This window comes from Myodes glareolus, chromosome 23, assembly GCF_982192425.1.
Source record: "Myodes glareolus chromosome 23, mMyoGla1.1, whole genome shotgun sequence".
In the NCBI taxonomy this organism is placed as follows: domain Eukaryota; kingdom Metazoa; phylum Chordata; class Mammalia; order Rodentia; family Cricetidae; genus Myodes; species Myodes glareolus.
The window spans coordinates 4,160,042-4,176,553 of record NC_142048.1 but is presented as its reverse complement, the minus strand read 5'-3'; the positions used below and the strand labels follow the sequence as shown (position 1 = coordinate 4,176,553).

The 16,512-nt window shown below is 47.5% G+C and overlaps 1 protein-coding gene across 1 annotated transcript; it reads right to left on the bottom strand.

Annotated features, from left to right (window-relative positions):
* Positions 1–10,548: 10,548 nt before the first annotated feature.
* Positions 10,549–16,512, bottom strand: Ccdc194 (coiled-coil domain containing 194). Its single transcript, XM_087901001.1, has 4 exons — positions 13,835–16,512; positions 12,372–12,468; positions 11,360–11,492; positions 10,549–10,880 (listed from the first exon to the last, which is right to left on the bottom strand). The coding sequence occupies exons 1-4, from the start codon at positions 14,159–14,161 to the stop codon at positions 10,733–10,735; spliced, it is 705 nt and encodes a 234-aa protein (XP_087757127.1). The 5' UTR covers positions 14,162–16,512; the 3' UTR covers positions 10,549–10,732.

The following is a 16,512-nucleotide window of genomic DNA, read 5'->3' as shown; positions in this document are numbered from 1 at the left end:
AGCCATTTTTTGTTGTTGTTGTTTTTTGTTTGTTTGTTTTGCCTAGAATTCCTTCCCAAACTCTCTCAGATTTTAAGGGATTTTAGTCGACCACATTAGCACCAATTCGTTGTATGAAGGCCACTTGTTTGTTCCCGGCTGTTCAGCCCCAAAATAATCACACAGAAATTATATTATTTAAACCATTTCTTGGCCAATCACTTAATTGCCACATCCACGGCTGTCTCGCCTGTGTGACAAAATGCCTCTCAGGTGGTGGCCGTCTCGAAATGAGGGGCTCGTGCTTCCTGGAGCTTGGCCCCCGGCGGCTCCCTGGCAGCCTGCTCCAGTTGTGGTGCCTGATCAGCCTCAACGACCGCATTCACTTTGTTCCTGGCGATGGTTTTTTGTGTTGGCTCTGTTATTTTTTTCTTTTGTTCTATTTTTCTCTTGACAAAAACCTAATCTGTTCAAGGAACCAGGAAACATTCCCAACGGCTCCTTGAATACGGAGGAACTGATGTGTCAGTCCCCTCCCTTGATTCAGGCCATTAGTGTTATTGATTAAGACTCCGGCTCGCTCTCTGGGGGAATTTATGGATACCCTAGAACAGGAAGAGCTCATGATGGTAGAAGAGGGGTAAATTATGAAGGAGGACGTATGGAGCGGCATGAGTTAACATTCATGGAGAGGCTAGCCAGAATGAGAAACCCCTGGTGCATTTTAGATAGGAAAGAGGGGCAGGTTATTCCTGACAACATGAAGCCAGCCATTCAGTCTTGGAGCAAACCCTGGGGGCAGAATCCTGAAGAATGGTATCTGGGTTACCTTAAGGGCAGATATGATTTAGAGCCATGAGAAAGCGCAGTTAGTTAGTGGAGTGAGATGAATTTCAAAGAAAAGCTCTGACCACCTGGCCCTGACCACAAGACTTGCTGAGAATAATCAATTGCCTGTAATCATTTTTTCTATGTAAGCTTTTGTGTCTGCCAACTTCCTTCTTTATTTCTCATAAAAATGATGCTTGAATTTTAGTAAAATTGCAGCAGATTCAAACCTCATTAGAGTTGTGTCTGTCTGTCATTCGCCGAACTTGTGCCTTCCTGTTACCAAGACCCTGCTTCTCCCACGGTCTGAGTGGCTCCCCTGAGCCGGTCCATGGCAGGTGGCACCCGAACAGGGACCTTGGACAGGTAATTTCTCTCTTTTCTTTTCAAGGTAACGAGTAGGCTCTTGCCAGGAATCTGCAATTCCACCGATAAAGGATCATCGGTTAAGTGCAAGTAATCTTGAGGTAAACCATGGGGCTCACCGAGTCAAAGCAGGAAAGAATGTTTTACATTAAAACCTGTACAGACGCCTCACCAGACATAGTCCTAGGGATGGCCTATGCTGAAGCAATGAAGGGACAGCAGTTCAGCGCCCATGTTAAGCAAACCTATGGAGGAGGTCAAAAGAGCCCCTCAGCTCCCACTTGTTATAAATGTGGGAAATCAGGTCATGTACAAAAGAATTGCCCTGGGGAAAGGAAGGAGGGCAAAAGAGGCCCTCCCCCCAGGTGATTGTCCAAGATGTCAAAAAGGGAGACATTGGAAAAATGAATGTAAATCCAAGTTCCATAAGGATGGAACGCTCTTAGATAAGAATAAAAATAAACATAAAAATAAAAATAAAAACCAGGCAAATATAAAACAAAAAGTCTGAGATCATGGTCAGAGAAAAGTTAACAAAAAGCCTTTTTAAAAAAGCATTAGCAGCTAAGGATATTCTCTGTGCCTCTCTTCTTTTCTGAGCTAAGTTCTTCACTGTGATAACACTCAAGGTCTCTTCTGCTGGCCAGCAGTTTCCTCTCTTAACTCTTTCCTGTCCTAATACTGCTTATAAAAAGTTTTAAATTATACCAACCTGTAACTTTAAAAAACATTAATTTTAGAATAAATGTTAAAGATGCATTATGTTTAAAAATGTTTTTGTTTCCACAAAAAAAGTGGGTTACAAATACTTATCACCTTTGATTAAGATATGTATTTCTGCTTTTGTGTTGTTTTGTTTTATATTTATTCATTTATTATGCATACAATATCTGCCTACATGTGTGCCTGCAGGCCAGAGAGGGCACCAGATCTCATTACAGATGGTTGTGAGCCACCATATGGTTGCTGGGAATTGAACTCAGGACCTTTGGAAGAACAGGCAATGCTCTTAACCACTGAGCCATCTCTCCAGCCCCCTGCTTTTGTTTTATGCAATGTTCTGCTGGATAAAATCACAAAAAAGGACTTTGATAAAAATTTGCAATTGTCTGAGAAAAAAAATTTAAAAAGTTTTTAATAGAGGCTTCTATATTATCTAAAAACCAAAAAAGGCAAAAAACTAAAATAATAATAATAATAAATAAAAATAATATAAGGAGTTTGTCTAAAAGTGTCTGTCTTAACCAATAAAACAAAGATTGAGAAAGGAGCCAAACCTAAAAATTACAGAAGGTATATAAAATGTCACAAAAGGTTATAAAAGGCCAAAAGATGTTTGCTGTAATTTCTTGTACCTAAATGTTTAATGGTTAATTCTGGCTTTAAAAGGCTTTGTCTTGTAAAAGGGTCATGGTTATTTCTTTAAAAAAAAATTATGTATGCTTGTTTTGTTAAAAAATTAATCTTTGGTAATTGTAAGTTTTGTACTTGTAATTTTTCTCTGAGCTCTGGTCATTAGATTCGGGTTCACAAAAATTTGGATGTCTTTTCGATATCAATAATGTTAAAACTGTTTTATGCTGTTCTTTATTGTTATGCGAGAATGTCCGTTACCACCGGGAATAGCTGGGACTAGACTCCTAAAGAAAAAGTTACAAAGAAAAACACCAAGGCCAGGTGATAATCACCAAAAGCGTCAACTACAATAAAATAGGTTATAAAACACAAATGCCATTGGGAAATTTTAAAGATAATAAAACAATAAGCTAAATAGCTATCCTCACTTTTCTAAAGTGAAGAATAATCAAATTAATATTTAAATGACAATTTGTGGAATTTTCTCTTGATAAACCTGTGCTTGTATGACTTTATACCTGTGTATCGTTAAGTGTGTAGGGAGCATAATGATATCAAAAAATATGAAGTGAGTATACTCAACAGAGTAAGGATCTCAAAAACTCTGTCCTATAGACATCATATGATTTTGCCACATTTTGCCAAAAACTTCCTGAGCAAATACTGATTTTGGTATATTTTTCTTCAATAGTATAGTCACTGATCAATTGTTCATGCTGAAACAAATATGCTTCCTCCACATTCAGTGAAGAAATTATATTTAAGACTCGCTTTTTTCCTATGCAAAGACTTCCTAATATCTTGGCAGTCATTCTTTACAGTGCCTTCCTGTTACCAAGACCCTGCTTCTCCCACGGTCTGAGTGGCTCCCCTGAGCTGGTCCATGGCACTTAATCGTATTGCTAGCTAGCTCTTACATCTAGAATTAACCCATTTTCATCATTTTATATTTTACCTTGAGGATCATGGCCTACCAGCAAGGTTCCAACTGGCTACTTGTGTCTGTATCAGGCAGTAACTCCATGGCTTCTCCCTGACTCCGCCTTCTTTCTCCCAGCATTCAGTTTAGTTTTCCCTGCCTAGTTCTCTTCTGACCTGCTCTGCTATAGGCTAAAAGCAGTTTCTTAGCTGGGCCGTGTGGCACACACCTTTAATCCCAGCACTTGGGAGGCAGAGGCAGGTGAATCCCTGTGAGTTGGAGGCCAGTCTGGTCTACAAGAGCGAGTTCCAGGGGACAGCTAGGACTGTTACACAGGGAAACCCTGTCTTAAAAACTAAACAAAACAAAACAAAAAACCCAGATCTGGGCCTTCTTTGATGAATCTGTGTAACCCAGGCTCCCAAGGGTTCCCAGCAGGTTTTCTGTCCCTGTCAGGCAAGGCCACTACAGAAACAGACTTACATCTGGGATTCGGGTTCTGTAGGCTCGCCTCATAGATGGCAGGAGAGTTTTTGAATCCTTGCATCAGCCAAGTCCAGGTCACTTGACCTCTGACCCCAATCTCTGGGTCGTGCCATTGGAAGGCGAAATACATCTGGATTTTGGGAGCTAGAGGCAGACTGAAAACTGCGTCTTTTAGGTCCAGGACTGTATACCATTGCCGATCTGGGGGCAGTGTGCTAAGCAAGGTGTAAAGATTAGATACTGTGGGGTGTATGTCTATCACCCTTTTGTTTACCTCTCTCAAGTCCTGTGCTGGCCGGGAATCATTGGTGTGGTTTCTTTACTGGCAGTAAAGGAGTTCCAGGCTGACTGCTCAGGCTTTAGAACTCCCGGTTTTAGCGCCTCCTTATGTGGGGAGTGATCCCCTCCTGGCCTCAGGGGGCATTGGATCCTGGTGAGCTGTGACTGGGGCAGGGGTTCCACTGGGTCCTGGTGGAGCCTGTCTTCCTCAGTTAAGCCGTTTGTAACCAAAATCTGGACTGGTTTCCTATCTTTTTTTTTTTTTTTTTTCTGGTTTCCTATCTTGACGATGCAGTTTAGCCCCTTTGTCTGAGAAACGGATTTGAGGTTTCATTTTTGGGTAGATCTCGGCCCAGGAGGGGAGAGGGACATTCTGGTATCACTAGAAACGAATGGGTTACCCGTCCCATTCCCGAATCTACTGTTCTTTGGGTGATCCATGGAAATGCCTTGGTCCCAGTGGCCTCTGTACCCAGGTTTGCTTACCAGACAAGGGTCCCTCAGGCTTCAGTAAAACAGAGGTTTCTGTTCCAGTGTCAACCATGAAATTGATCTTTTCCCCTCTACTCTTAGGGGGCTGAACCCCGACCTCCCTAATCACTGTCCACATCAAGTTGCAGAACCTTGGCTTGCCAGTTTTTAACTTTTCTAGTGCATTCTCTGATCGAGTGGCCTTCTTTACAGTAGGCACATTGCTGTTGCTTTTATATACATTTTTTATTGATATTTACTGAGCTCTACATTTTTCTCTGCTCCCCTTCCTGCCTATCCTCTCCCCCCTTCAGCCCTCCCCCAAGGTCCTCATGCTCCCAATTTACTCAGGAGATCTTGTCTTTTTCTACTTTCTACTTCTCATGTAGATTAGATCTATGTAAGTTTCTCTTAGTGTCCTCATTTTTGTCTAGGTTCTCTGGGATTCTGGTTTGTAAGCCAGACTTCTTTGCTTTATGTTTAAAAACCACCTATGAGTGAGTACATGTGATAATTGTCTTTCTGGGCCTGGTTTACCTCACTCAAAATAATGTTTTCTAGCTCCATCCATTTTCCTGCAAAATTCAAGCTGTCGTTATTTTTTTCTGCTGTGTAGTACTCCATTGTGTAAATGTACCACATTTTCCTTATCCATTCTTCAGTTGAGGGGCATTTAGGTTGTTTCCAGGTTCTGGCTATGACAAACAAAGTTTCTATGAACATAGTTGAGCACATGTCCTTCCGGGACAATTGAGCATCCTTTGGATACATACCCAAAAGTGGTATTACTGGGTCTTGAGGAAGGTTGTTTCCTAATTTTCTGAGTAATTGCCACACTGACATCCAAAGGGGTTGTACCACTTGCATCCCACCAGCAATGCAGAAGTGTTTCCTTTCCCCACAACCTCTCCAGTATAAGTTGTCATCAGCGTTTTTGATTTTGACCATTCTTTCAGGTGAAAGATGGAATCTCAGAGTTGTTTTGATTTGCATTTCTCTAATGACTAAGGATCTTGAACATTTCCTTAAGTGTTTTTCAGCCATTTTAGATTCCTCTGTTGAGAGTTCTCTGTTTAGGTCTGTATTCCATTTTTTTTTATTGGTTTATGTGTTCTTTTGGTGTCCAATTTCTTGAGTTCTTTGTATATTTTGGAGATCAGACCTCTGTCTGATGTAGGGTTAGTGAAGATCTTTTCTCATTCTCCAGGCTGTCGTTTTGTCTTGTTGACCGTGTCCTTTGCTTTACAGAAGCTTTTCAGTTTCAGGAGGTCCCATTTAGTAATTGTTTCTCTCAGTGTCTGTGCTGCTGGGGTTATATTTAGGAAGTGATTCCCTGTGCCAATATGTTCAAGTGTACTTCCTACTTTCTCTTCTATAAGGTTCAGTATGGTTGGCTTTATGTTGAGGTCTTTGATCCATTTGGACTTGAGTTTTGTGCATGGTGATAGATATGGGTCTATTTTTATTCTTCTACATGTTGATATCCAGTTATGCCAGCACAACTTGTTCGATATGCTTTTTTTTATTTGATTTTTTTTTGCTTCTTTATCAAAGATCAGGTGTTCGAAGATGTATGGATTGATATCCGGGTCTTCTATTTGATTCCATTGGTCCTCCTGTCTGTTCTTATGCCAATACCAGGCTGTTTTCAGTACTGTAGCTTGCTGTTGCTTTTTAGGGCATTTTTTGGCCCAATGTTTCCTCTGTTTTTGGTACTCCTGGATCATACGGAGTGTAACATCTGAAAGTCGCCTGCAACCGTTCAAGATAAGCTTCTGGGCTTTCCTCTGGTTCCTCTGGTTCCTGTCTAACATCATACACATGTTAGTGGGCCATTTGGCAGCTGCTTTGGGACCTGCCAAAAAGGTCTGGCGATAGACTTTGAGCCTCTCCTTACCTGGAGCTGAATTATAGTCCCAGAAAAGGGGGCGCTTGTGTACGCCAGTTGTATAGGCAAAAGGCCAGTGTGTGGTTGGTGTCCATCTCCATCTGGTGGCCCAGTGGGCCTCAGAGGCTAGATAACCTGTGGTTGGGGAGTGTTCCCTTGCCTGCTGCGGGTTGCTCGTGTGGGGCCCATTTCTCCCTCCTCCGAGACTGGGTCTCCTGCAGCAGCCCCAGCTCCAACCCTTGGGGCTCAGGAGGAGTGTAGGGTGGGGGGAAAATACCTTCCTCTTGTGAATCCCCTGAAGTATTGTAGCTGAGGGGGCCCCTGAGGGGGCTGCATTTGGGCCACTAACACCTTAACCTATGGAGGCGAGAAATGTCTTAGCCAAGATGGGGGGTTTTCTATCTGCCCCCGCCAGGTGACAATATATGGTGTCTGATCCGGATGTCCCTTCCCAGGATGAAACACGCTGTTTTCCACAGCGCTTATGAGGCTGGCATCAAAGGATCCTTCCGCAGGCCACTCAACATTGAAGGATGGCCATTCAGAGCTGCAAAAGTTGTTAAGCTTGCCCTTTTAAACCTCAACACTGCTATTGTGAGCTGCTGCCTTAACATCGTCCCGTGTGCCAGGCAGAGCTCCAAGCGGGTAGAAGCCCCACTTTCCCAGTCCTCCTCAATCCAGTCTCAAACATGACAAAGAGACAACCATCAGACAACAAATGAAGGCCACAGGAGGAAACAGCGAGTCCTCACAAACCCAGTCAGCGGTCTGAAACTGTGACCACCTCCCCTGGCTTGGGGGGCGCATTCATGATCCCAAAACCATACGAGTCCCTGGCTCCCAGTAGAGGCTCTAGGTTACTGAGGACTTAATATCCTCCAGATGGGGCTGCAAGCCCTCCAAAAGAGGAATCTGGTCAGAACCTGCTTCCCCATTCTGCACACTCCAGGCTCCTTGAGAGGGCTCTGAACTACGAGGAGGGCCCAGTTTCCTCCATACGGGGACCTGATCTGCCAGTGGGTTCCCGGCCCCAGACACGTCTGTCCGCTGTCCCAGACATCGACCATTATCGGACCACCTCACAGGCTCAAATACAGCATGACGCTGCAGACACCGGTGTGGACTGCTTTGAAAGGAAAAAGAAATTTATCAGCCCACAAAGAAAGGGAAACCCCTTGCTAGAGAAAAAAGAACTGCCTGCTAGCAGGCTACCAGATTCACACGGAACAGAGGTCAGACAGAAATCACAGACATCTTACTAACATCTGACAGACAACATCACTCACCTGTGGTCCAGAACCAGAAACCTTCAGGGTGGGGGTCCGGGGGTTTTCGGTCATTTGGGACAAGTTCCCAAATGTTGTGCCTGAGTCCTAGGACCCCCCAAGAAGACCATCACAGAGCCACACTTCCGAATGCAAAAGCAAGGTTTCTTTTTTTTTAATATTTATTTATTTATTATGTATACAATATTCTGTCTGTGTGTATGTCTGCAAGTCAGAAGACGGCACCAGACCTCATTACAGATGGTTGTGAGCCACCATGTGGTTGCCGGGAATTGAACTCAGGACCTTTGGAAGAGCAGGCAATGCTCTTAACCACTGAGCCATCTCTCCAGCCCCCATAAAAGCAAGGTTTCTTTTATTATATTACTAGCCTGAACTTAATAAATGAAACCTTGCTTTTGCATTCGGAAGTGTGGCTCCGTGGTGGTTTTCTTGAGGGGTCCTAGGACTCAGGCACACTTTATGTATCTGTGTGTGGTTATGAGCAAGTGAGTGCTGTGAGAGCAGCAGCCAGAAGGGGGCGTCATACTCCCTAAAGCTCGAGCTACAGGTGGTTGAGAGCCTACGGATGTGGGTGCTGGGGACCGAATTTGGGTCCTCTGCATGAGCAGCCGGTGTTGTTTTTACTTTAACTTTTTAAAAATTGTTTTTATTGAGCTATACATTTCCCCCTCCCCCTCCTTCTTTTCTCCTTCCACCCTCCCTTCTGCCCCCACCCTCCCAATTCTCTGGAGCTGTGGATTGTAGTCTGGTTATCCTTTGCTTTACTTTATATCCTCTATCCACTTATGAGTGAGTACGTACTGTGTTTGTCCCAGTTACCTCACTCAAGATGTTTTTTTTAGTTCTATTCATTCATCTGCAAATTTCATGATGTCATTGTTTTCTAACAGCTGAGTAGTCCTCCATTGTGTAAATGTGCCACACTTTCTTTATCCATTCTTCAGTTGAGGGGCATCCAGGTTGTTCCCAGGTTCTGGCTATGACGAATAATGCTGCTAAGAATATAGTTGAGCAAATGTCTTTGTGGTATGATTGTGCTTCCTTTGGACATATGCCCAAGAGTGAGGTAGGCTGATTCCCGATTTTCTGAGAAACCGTCACACTGACTTCCAGAATGGTAGCCAGTTTGTTTTTAACTGGCATGTTTTAACTGCATGTCAGAGTTAACATAATGTATTTATAAACATTTTGGGTTTCATTTTGTTTTTTGTTTGTTTGTTTGTTTTTGTTTTTCAAGACAGGGTTTCTCTGTGTAACAGTCCTAGCTGTCCTGGAGCTAGCTCTCATTGACCAGGCTGCCTCAAACTCACAGAGCTCCACCTGCCTCTGTCTCCTGAGTGTTGGGATTAAAGATGTGCACCACCACTGCCTGGCTTGTTTTGCTTTTGGCTGAGACTCAGCCTCACTAGAGAGATAGACAATGAACCTGGATCTCAGTGTCCTTGTTACCAGCACAGAGTTGATAGGTTCCTCTCCATGTTGTACACTGTGTTTGTGGGTGTTTTGTTTTGTTTTGCCAGTCCTGGTGGACCACGACTTTAATCCCAGCACTTGGGAGGTTGGGGCAGGCAGGCAGATCTCTGTGAGTTCAAGGCCAGCCTGGTCTACAGAGTGAGTTCTAGGAGAGCCAGGGCTATTTAGAAACTCCTGTCTCAAATAAATAGATAAATGAATAAATAAATAAATAAATAAATGGTTTATTTTTATTTATTTTGGTCTCCTGCATGAACATGCACATCTATGTGTGCAGGACCCAAGTCGGCCAGAGGAGGGCGCTGGATCCCCTGGGACTGAGTTCTGGATGTTTGTGAGATGACCCCTGGATGCTGAGGAAACAACCTAGAGCCTTTGCAAGGGCAACAAGAGCTGAGTTGCTGAGCCTCCTCTCCAGCCCCCAAACAAAGCCTCAGGATCCACAGATCTGAGACTGGAGATGCTGACAGTGAGTACCACACTGGGGCGATCGCCAGCGTCATGGAACAAAAGGAAACAAAGAATAAAGAAAGGAATCTGGATCGATGACGTCCAGAAATCGTCACTATTAATCACATTAAATGTGCACAATCAGTTTCAAAGAAAAATGAGCCAGGTGTAGTGAAGCACATCCATAAAGCCAACACTCACAGAGGGGGTCGGACAGTGTGTTTCAGGCCAACCTGAACTACATAGGAAGATGTCTCAGAAAAATATGTTAAACATGAATTGTAAGACTCATATCGTAAAACTAATCACACATGAGATTATTGAGTAGAGTATGGTGATGCAGGCCTTTAATCCCAGCGGGGGGTGAGGGGGTCAGGAGATCCAGGACAGCTAGGCTATACAGTTAGTCTGAGGTCAGCCTGGGCTACATGAGACCCAGTTGAAAGGGAAAGAGAAAAAAGGGAGGAAAGAGGGGAGGGAGAATCAGGAAGGGAGGTGGGAGGGGAACCACTGGTCTTTCAATGATTTTTTTTTTTTTTTGAGACCCAGACAGCGCCCCTTCCTACTTCCTGCACTGTCTTTTCTTGTCATGTGGGCATCTCCTCCAGAACAGGGTCACTTTCCAGGCCCCAGGCCCTGATCCTTAGGACTTCTTAGAATTTGTAAACCTTATTACTGGAGTATGCCTCGGTTCTCTGTTGAAATCCCACGGGAGTTCTGTGCGTTCCTACAGGGCGAGCCTCTTGACCATGGGATGAAGGTCTATCGCGGCCTGATAAAATGAGCCTCAGTTTCCCTGTGTGGTGATGATCTAGCACTGTGTGCTCCTAGAGAGGAGGATTGAGTCTGTGTGCTGCCACCGAGGCAGTCGTGGGTGGAAAGCTGCGTGTGGACACTGTGGGTCACGTCTCTCACCCACGCTGTCAGTCCTGGCCCAAGGCTCCCGTCCTACTGGGGGTCACGAGGTGGCCTACGGCAGCTCTTAGTGGATCCAGACCTCGGGCGCGAGCGGATGCTGGGCTTGGACCTGGATCCTGAGCGGGGACGGGGCCGCAATCCTCTTCGCAGGTCAGCTAGCTCGGCTTCCAGGGCGTAACTGCAGAGAGGTGGGGATTATGAGCGCCTGACACCCCGACACTGTGTCCGTGTGGGGAGTTCAGCCTTCAGGGCTCCCTACCCTGCAAAGTCCCGATTCCCTTCCACACTCTTACATATTAGAGTCTCCTCCCCAGGGACTCGGGTCTCTCCCCAGCAAGATCCTCTCCAAATCCCTTCCTCTTCTCATTACCTACTTCTTTTTCCTACAAGCTTGTATTTCCTCCCTGCTCCTCCCTGGAGCCCACACTGCTTCCCCGAGTGACATCTTCAACCTGGGATTCCCCACCCCCTCACCATTTGGAGCTAAATCTGACTTCACCTCCAAGTCCGGTCCACCCGGCTACCCTTCCCTCCCTACCTAAGGAGGCCAGACTACCCAAGCCACACCCCTAGATGCAGATTGGCCTAAAGAACTACACTCCCCATAGTCCTTGGCCCTGTCCGTCTGGCCCACTCGTGGCTGACCCTTTAACTCACATGTGCTCCCGCAGCGCCACCTCCCGGCCAACGCAAGCTTCGCCTTCTGCCTCTGCTGCGCCTGCGCGCTGTAAAGCCGCTTCCAATTGTTGCTTGGACTCAGTGGCTGCTGCCTCCCAACGCGCCAAGGCTTCTACAGCGGACAGAGGGACTTGAGTCTGCGTGCCCTGTGCATGCTTGAATTGAAATGTGCCCGACTAAACTGGGCGATGGTGGCGCACGCCTGTAATCCCAGAACTTGGGAGGCAAAGGTAGGAGGATCTCTGTGAGTTCAAGGCCAGCCTGGGCTACAGAGTGAGTTCCAGGACAGCTAGAGCTGTCTGTCTCGAAAAATAAAAAACAAAACAAACATAAAATGTGTATGACTTTCTATCTTCATCATCGTTGTCGCCTTAATATTATTGCTTTTGGAGACAAGGTCTCATGTAGCCCAGGCTAGCCTCAGATTTACTATATAAACCAAGACTAGAGACAGATTCTGAACTCCCCAATTCCTACCTCCTGAGTGCTGGGATAACAAGCCTCCGCCATCACACCTGGCTCATACAACCTTTTGTTGTCGTTGTTGTTTTGTTTTGTTTGTTTCTCTTAAGACCGCATCTTACTGTGTCCCAGGGTTGACCTCAAACTCACTTCACAGATATCATCTTGTGCCAGCCTCCTGGGTCCTGGGGTCACTACTAGGGTTGCACCCCCAGGCCTGGTTTATGCGTGCTAGGGGTGGAGCCCAGCATGCTAGACGAACTCTACCTTGCCAAGTCACGGCCCAGCCACAGCCCAGCCACAGCCCAGCCACAGCCTGGTCTGTGTTAGTTCGCATCTTTGGCAGGCTTGTTTCTTGTTTCCTGCTCTTGTGGGTGCATTAAAGTTCTTTAAATGTCCTGTTTAGATGGTTTGCACAGCGATTGCAGGTCCGTGCACTGTAGTTTCTAAGGACCTGCCTTCCCCTCCAGGCACCCCCTCCAGCCCTACTCCTCCACTCCCTCCTCCAGCCTCCCCTCCCCCAGCCCACCTGTCAGTTCTCCATTCTGTAGCCCCATCTGCGTGCCTTGGGCTTTGGCCTCTTCCATCTCGATCCTCAGGGTCTTCAGCTGGGTCTGAAGCCGGCTCTGCCCACAACAGTAGGGGGAGGAAGAAAGGGACAAAATAGGAATTCGGTGAACCCCACCTAAACTGTACACAGTAGAAAATGCTTGATTCTGTGAACTCTGTTGAGGACTTGCCACCAGCTCAGGCAGATTTGATGGGTAACAAAGCCACTGCAGAACAGACTGGCTAAGTAAGCCAGGCAGAGTCAGAGCGCACACCTGGGGATAGGTAGTTTTGACCTCCCTGCCTCAGATAGACCGGAGCGCACAGGAGCCGTTCCCACTTTCCTGTATCGTGATTACAGCCATCATATTTTGCACCTAAAGCTGGTCTCGAAGCTGTGGTCCTCCTGCCTCGGTTTGCCAGAATATTTAGATTTTTAAAACACAGATGCCAGTTGGACCTGGCAGGATACTTCTGTCATCCCAGCACTTGGGAGGTGGAGACAGAAGGATCAGGAAGTCCAGCTAGGCATAGCTACAGCCTGAGTTCCAGGACATACTGGGCATCTCAGGCAGAGGTTGTCTCAAAATCAAAAGTAAAAAGATGACTGGGGCGTGGCGCAGGAGCCCTTGCCTAGGATCCCCCCCCCCCGTGAGGGTCTGGGGGCGTGGCTCAGGGGTGGAGCTCCTGCCTAGAACCCCCAGTGAGGGACTGGGGGCGTGGCTCAGGGGTGGAACCCCCAGCCTAGCAGTCGTTAAGTCTTGTGTTTCCCACACAGTTCAGTGTCCACCAAAACTAGATGTACGAACTGTGCTGGGTCAGGCACAGAAAGATTCACAGCCGTTGTTTAATACATTTAAACGCTAGGTCTGAGAGTGTTTCCTTTTGTGATAGGGTCTACTGCCCGCGCAGGCTGCCCTCACCTCTCCAGGCTCCTAAGGAAGAGTTTGAATTCCTGATCTCCCTGCCTCTACCTCCCTGCTTTGATGACCATACAGTCAGTGACTGGGTTTTGAGCACTCCATTTTGTGAGGCTGTGGGGTCAAGAGGGTTGAGAGTCTGAGAGGGCGGTCCCCGGAAAAGGGAGGTCCCGCTGGTGCCTCCCCAAGAGGCCAACTTTAGTCTCCTAATTACAGGTGATATAATGTCCCTCTCTTAAAATAGGACTACTGGAACCTGGAGTGGCAGTGAGCGGCGCCGAGGGTCAACGCAGGCTGTCTCAAAGCTCCGGGGTCCGGGCTTTTTCCTTGTGTCCAACAGCAGGGACAGGTGGCATCATGGATTAGAGTTAGGCTCCAAGAAGACTGGCGTTTTAGAAAACAGGAGAAACTGAGATAGTCCTGCATTTTCTCTCCACCCTTTGGAAAGTTGGGGAACACCGAGGCCCTAGAGATAGGCAAGCAAATCTCTTTGCAGAACGTTCTGGCTTTCCCCTGCCCCTACCTGGCGGTCCTTGCAGGCCTTGAGCGCCACCTCCAGCTCCCGCCTGTCGCCCTCGGCGCGCTGCAGCCACCCGGCCAGGCTCTCCTGGCGCTGCTCAGCCTCGACCAGCCGCCGCCTAAGTTCTTCGATCTCAGGCGCTGAGTCTGGGGGCCACACCGTTGCGTTCACCTGCTCGGACTCAGGGCAGCGGGTACCCCGGGCCGTCGAGGCCGCCAGGTTCCAGGCCACCAGCGCCCCTCCGGCCGCGGCAGCCGCCAGAAACACCGCAGCCCCGCACAGGGCCAGCAGCCGCCAAGCGCGCCCCGGCTCTGGGCCTGGCTCTGCCATCCCGCTGGCTGTGGCTCTGACCCCAGACGGGCCACCAACACTTAATTGGCACCCTGGGATTCCGGGGACACCCACGGTCCCGCCCCACCCCACCTGGCAGTGGCTTCCCGAGGGATGGGGAGGGGTGCACAGGAATTCCTCTGGGGCCGGTCAGCTCTGAGCGCTCTAGGAAGAAACTGGGGGCACTTTCACCAAACCCTTCTGAGCCTCAGTTTCCCCCTGAACTCAGTGACTGGTGAGCCCTTTCTGTTGATAGGGAAACTGAGGCTAGAAGGTGAGAGGGTAGATGCGAGTGGGTCCCGCAAGGTCTCCACACTGACTGTGCTCAGTCAGACGCGTGTGGGCAATCTTTCCATGAGACTGGGATTCAAGATCCTTATAAAAAAAAGTTTTTCCTTGATTTTTTTATTACATTTTATTTATTTTGTGTGTGCGTGGGAGGAACGTAGGGTCTCTCCAGGTCATAGGACAGCATGTCTCCCTGGTTTGTAGGTCCAGGACACCAAAGGTCGTCAGACACTCAGGTTCCTGCCTGAGCCTCTAACAAGCTAAGCCTCCCGTTTTGTTTCATCCTCTATCCTGTGATCACACAGGCTGGGCACACTTGGTGTGTGTGCCCCTCAGTCAGTGCATGAAATAGAAGCTGTTTACAGTTGCACACACCCTCAGCCCAAAGAGGGTAGAGGTGGGTGGAGTGAGAGGCTAGCCTGGGCTACAGGTGAGAACCGGGGTTTAACTCTAATTAGAATATAAATAGAATGCATTTAAAATAAACTAAACTCAAAGTCTGTAAGCCAGGGTTGGTGGTACACGCTTCTTATCCCAGCTCTCAGAGGCAGAGGCAGGTGGATCACTATGAGTTTGAGACCAGCCTGGTCTGAAAACAACAACAACAAGAAAAAGATATTAAGTTAGAGCCAGGTGGTGATGGTACACGACTTTAATCCCAGCACTGGGGAGGCAGGAGGCATGCTGATCTCTGTGAGTTCGAGGCCAACCTGATATACAAGAGCTAGAGCTAGTTCCAGGACAGCCAGGACTGTTACACAGAGAAACCCTGTCTCAAAAAAAAAAAAAAAAAAGACAAAACAGCTATTAAGTTATATAGAAATGAAATTAAACCAGAAGACTCTGCCCCAGACCCAACTCAAACCACTTCTCATCAGGCAGCTCCAGCCCCAGCACCTGCACCTGGACAGTAGGCAGGCCAGGGCACGGAAGGATTCTCCAAGAAGTGGGAAGTGCCGAACTCTCCACGGACAGCAACAGTGGCCGCAATGCAAGACACCTGCAGATGGAGCAGCGTGGAAGGCCAACACTCTACAGCTCACCAAGCACGTGGGCGTGACTGCCTCTGCTTGGTGCCCTCCAGGCCATTCAGTGACAGACTGAGAGTCTTGGCCTCGGTCTCCGTACTTGGATATAATTTCTGGCTGGGTTGAACAAATCCTCACATCACAGCAACAGCGTTGAGAGTCAAAGAGAAAGCGAGGCGAGGAAGATTAAATAAAGAGGGAACAAGGTGGGGGGGAGGGAAAAAAGGAAGAAGCAGGAAAGAATGAAAAAAATCTGAAGGAAAAGAAAGAGAAGAAAACCAAGTCAGACCCAGAGAGGCTGTGCCACAAGCCAGACACACAGCACACATCCGATTCCCGAGTCCCCACCTCTAGCCCTGGACTGCTGAGTGGTGCACATCCTTCAGGTCCAGACTCAGGGTAAAAGACAAAAAATGACAGGGTTTCGTAGCACAGTTAATAGAAGCCCAGAGACAGATATTGGGGTTCAAGCTGAAGATCAGAAAAGCAAAACAGTCAAGCTCCTACCAAGGCTCAGACAAAGGGGCAATCCTGTCCTCAGCGGACTGCAGTGCTCTCCACACCCTGGGCGCAGGCTGGGCCCGAGCTCCTGTCTCCTCCTGTTTTGCAGTCCTCTCTGGTGCTGGGATTAAAGGTGTGCACCACCTCCTGCCTGTATAGATGACCAGTGTGGCTGGTTTGCATTCTGTTCTTCAGACAAGCTTCATTTATCAAAATACAAATAAAATATCATATAGGGTGTGTCCTATATGTAGATTGGTGAGCTGCCTTCATCAGCCACCTCAGTGCTGAGGAGAGCTGGGGGCAGAAGCCATACACGGGAGTTTTCCAGGGACCCAAGAGAATGGAGGTCACAGGTCATGGATGAAGGGATTGCTCAGTGCTGGGGAGGTCTCACTTCCTGGCCAGAGAGAGAGAGAGAGAGAGAGCGCACTGGATAGCTATCTCCCTTCCTCGTCTAGCTCCTCTGTATCCTCCAGGGTCCCCATTGTGGGGGAGACAGTGATCCAAATAGAGAAAAAAGTCCTGCCCTCC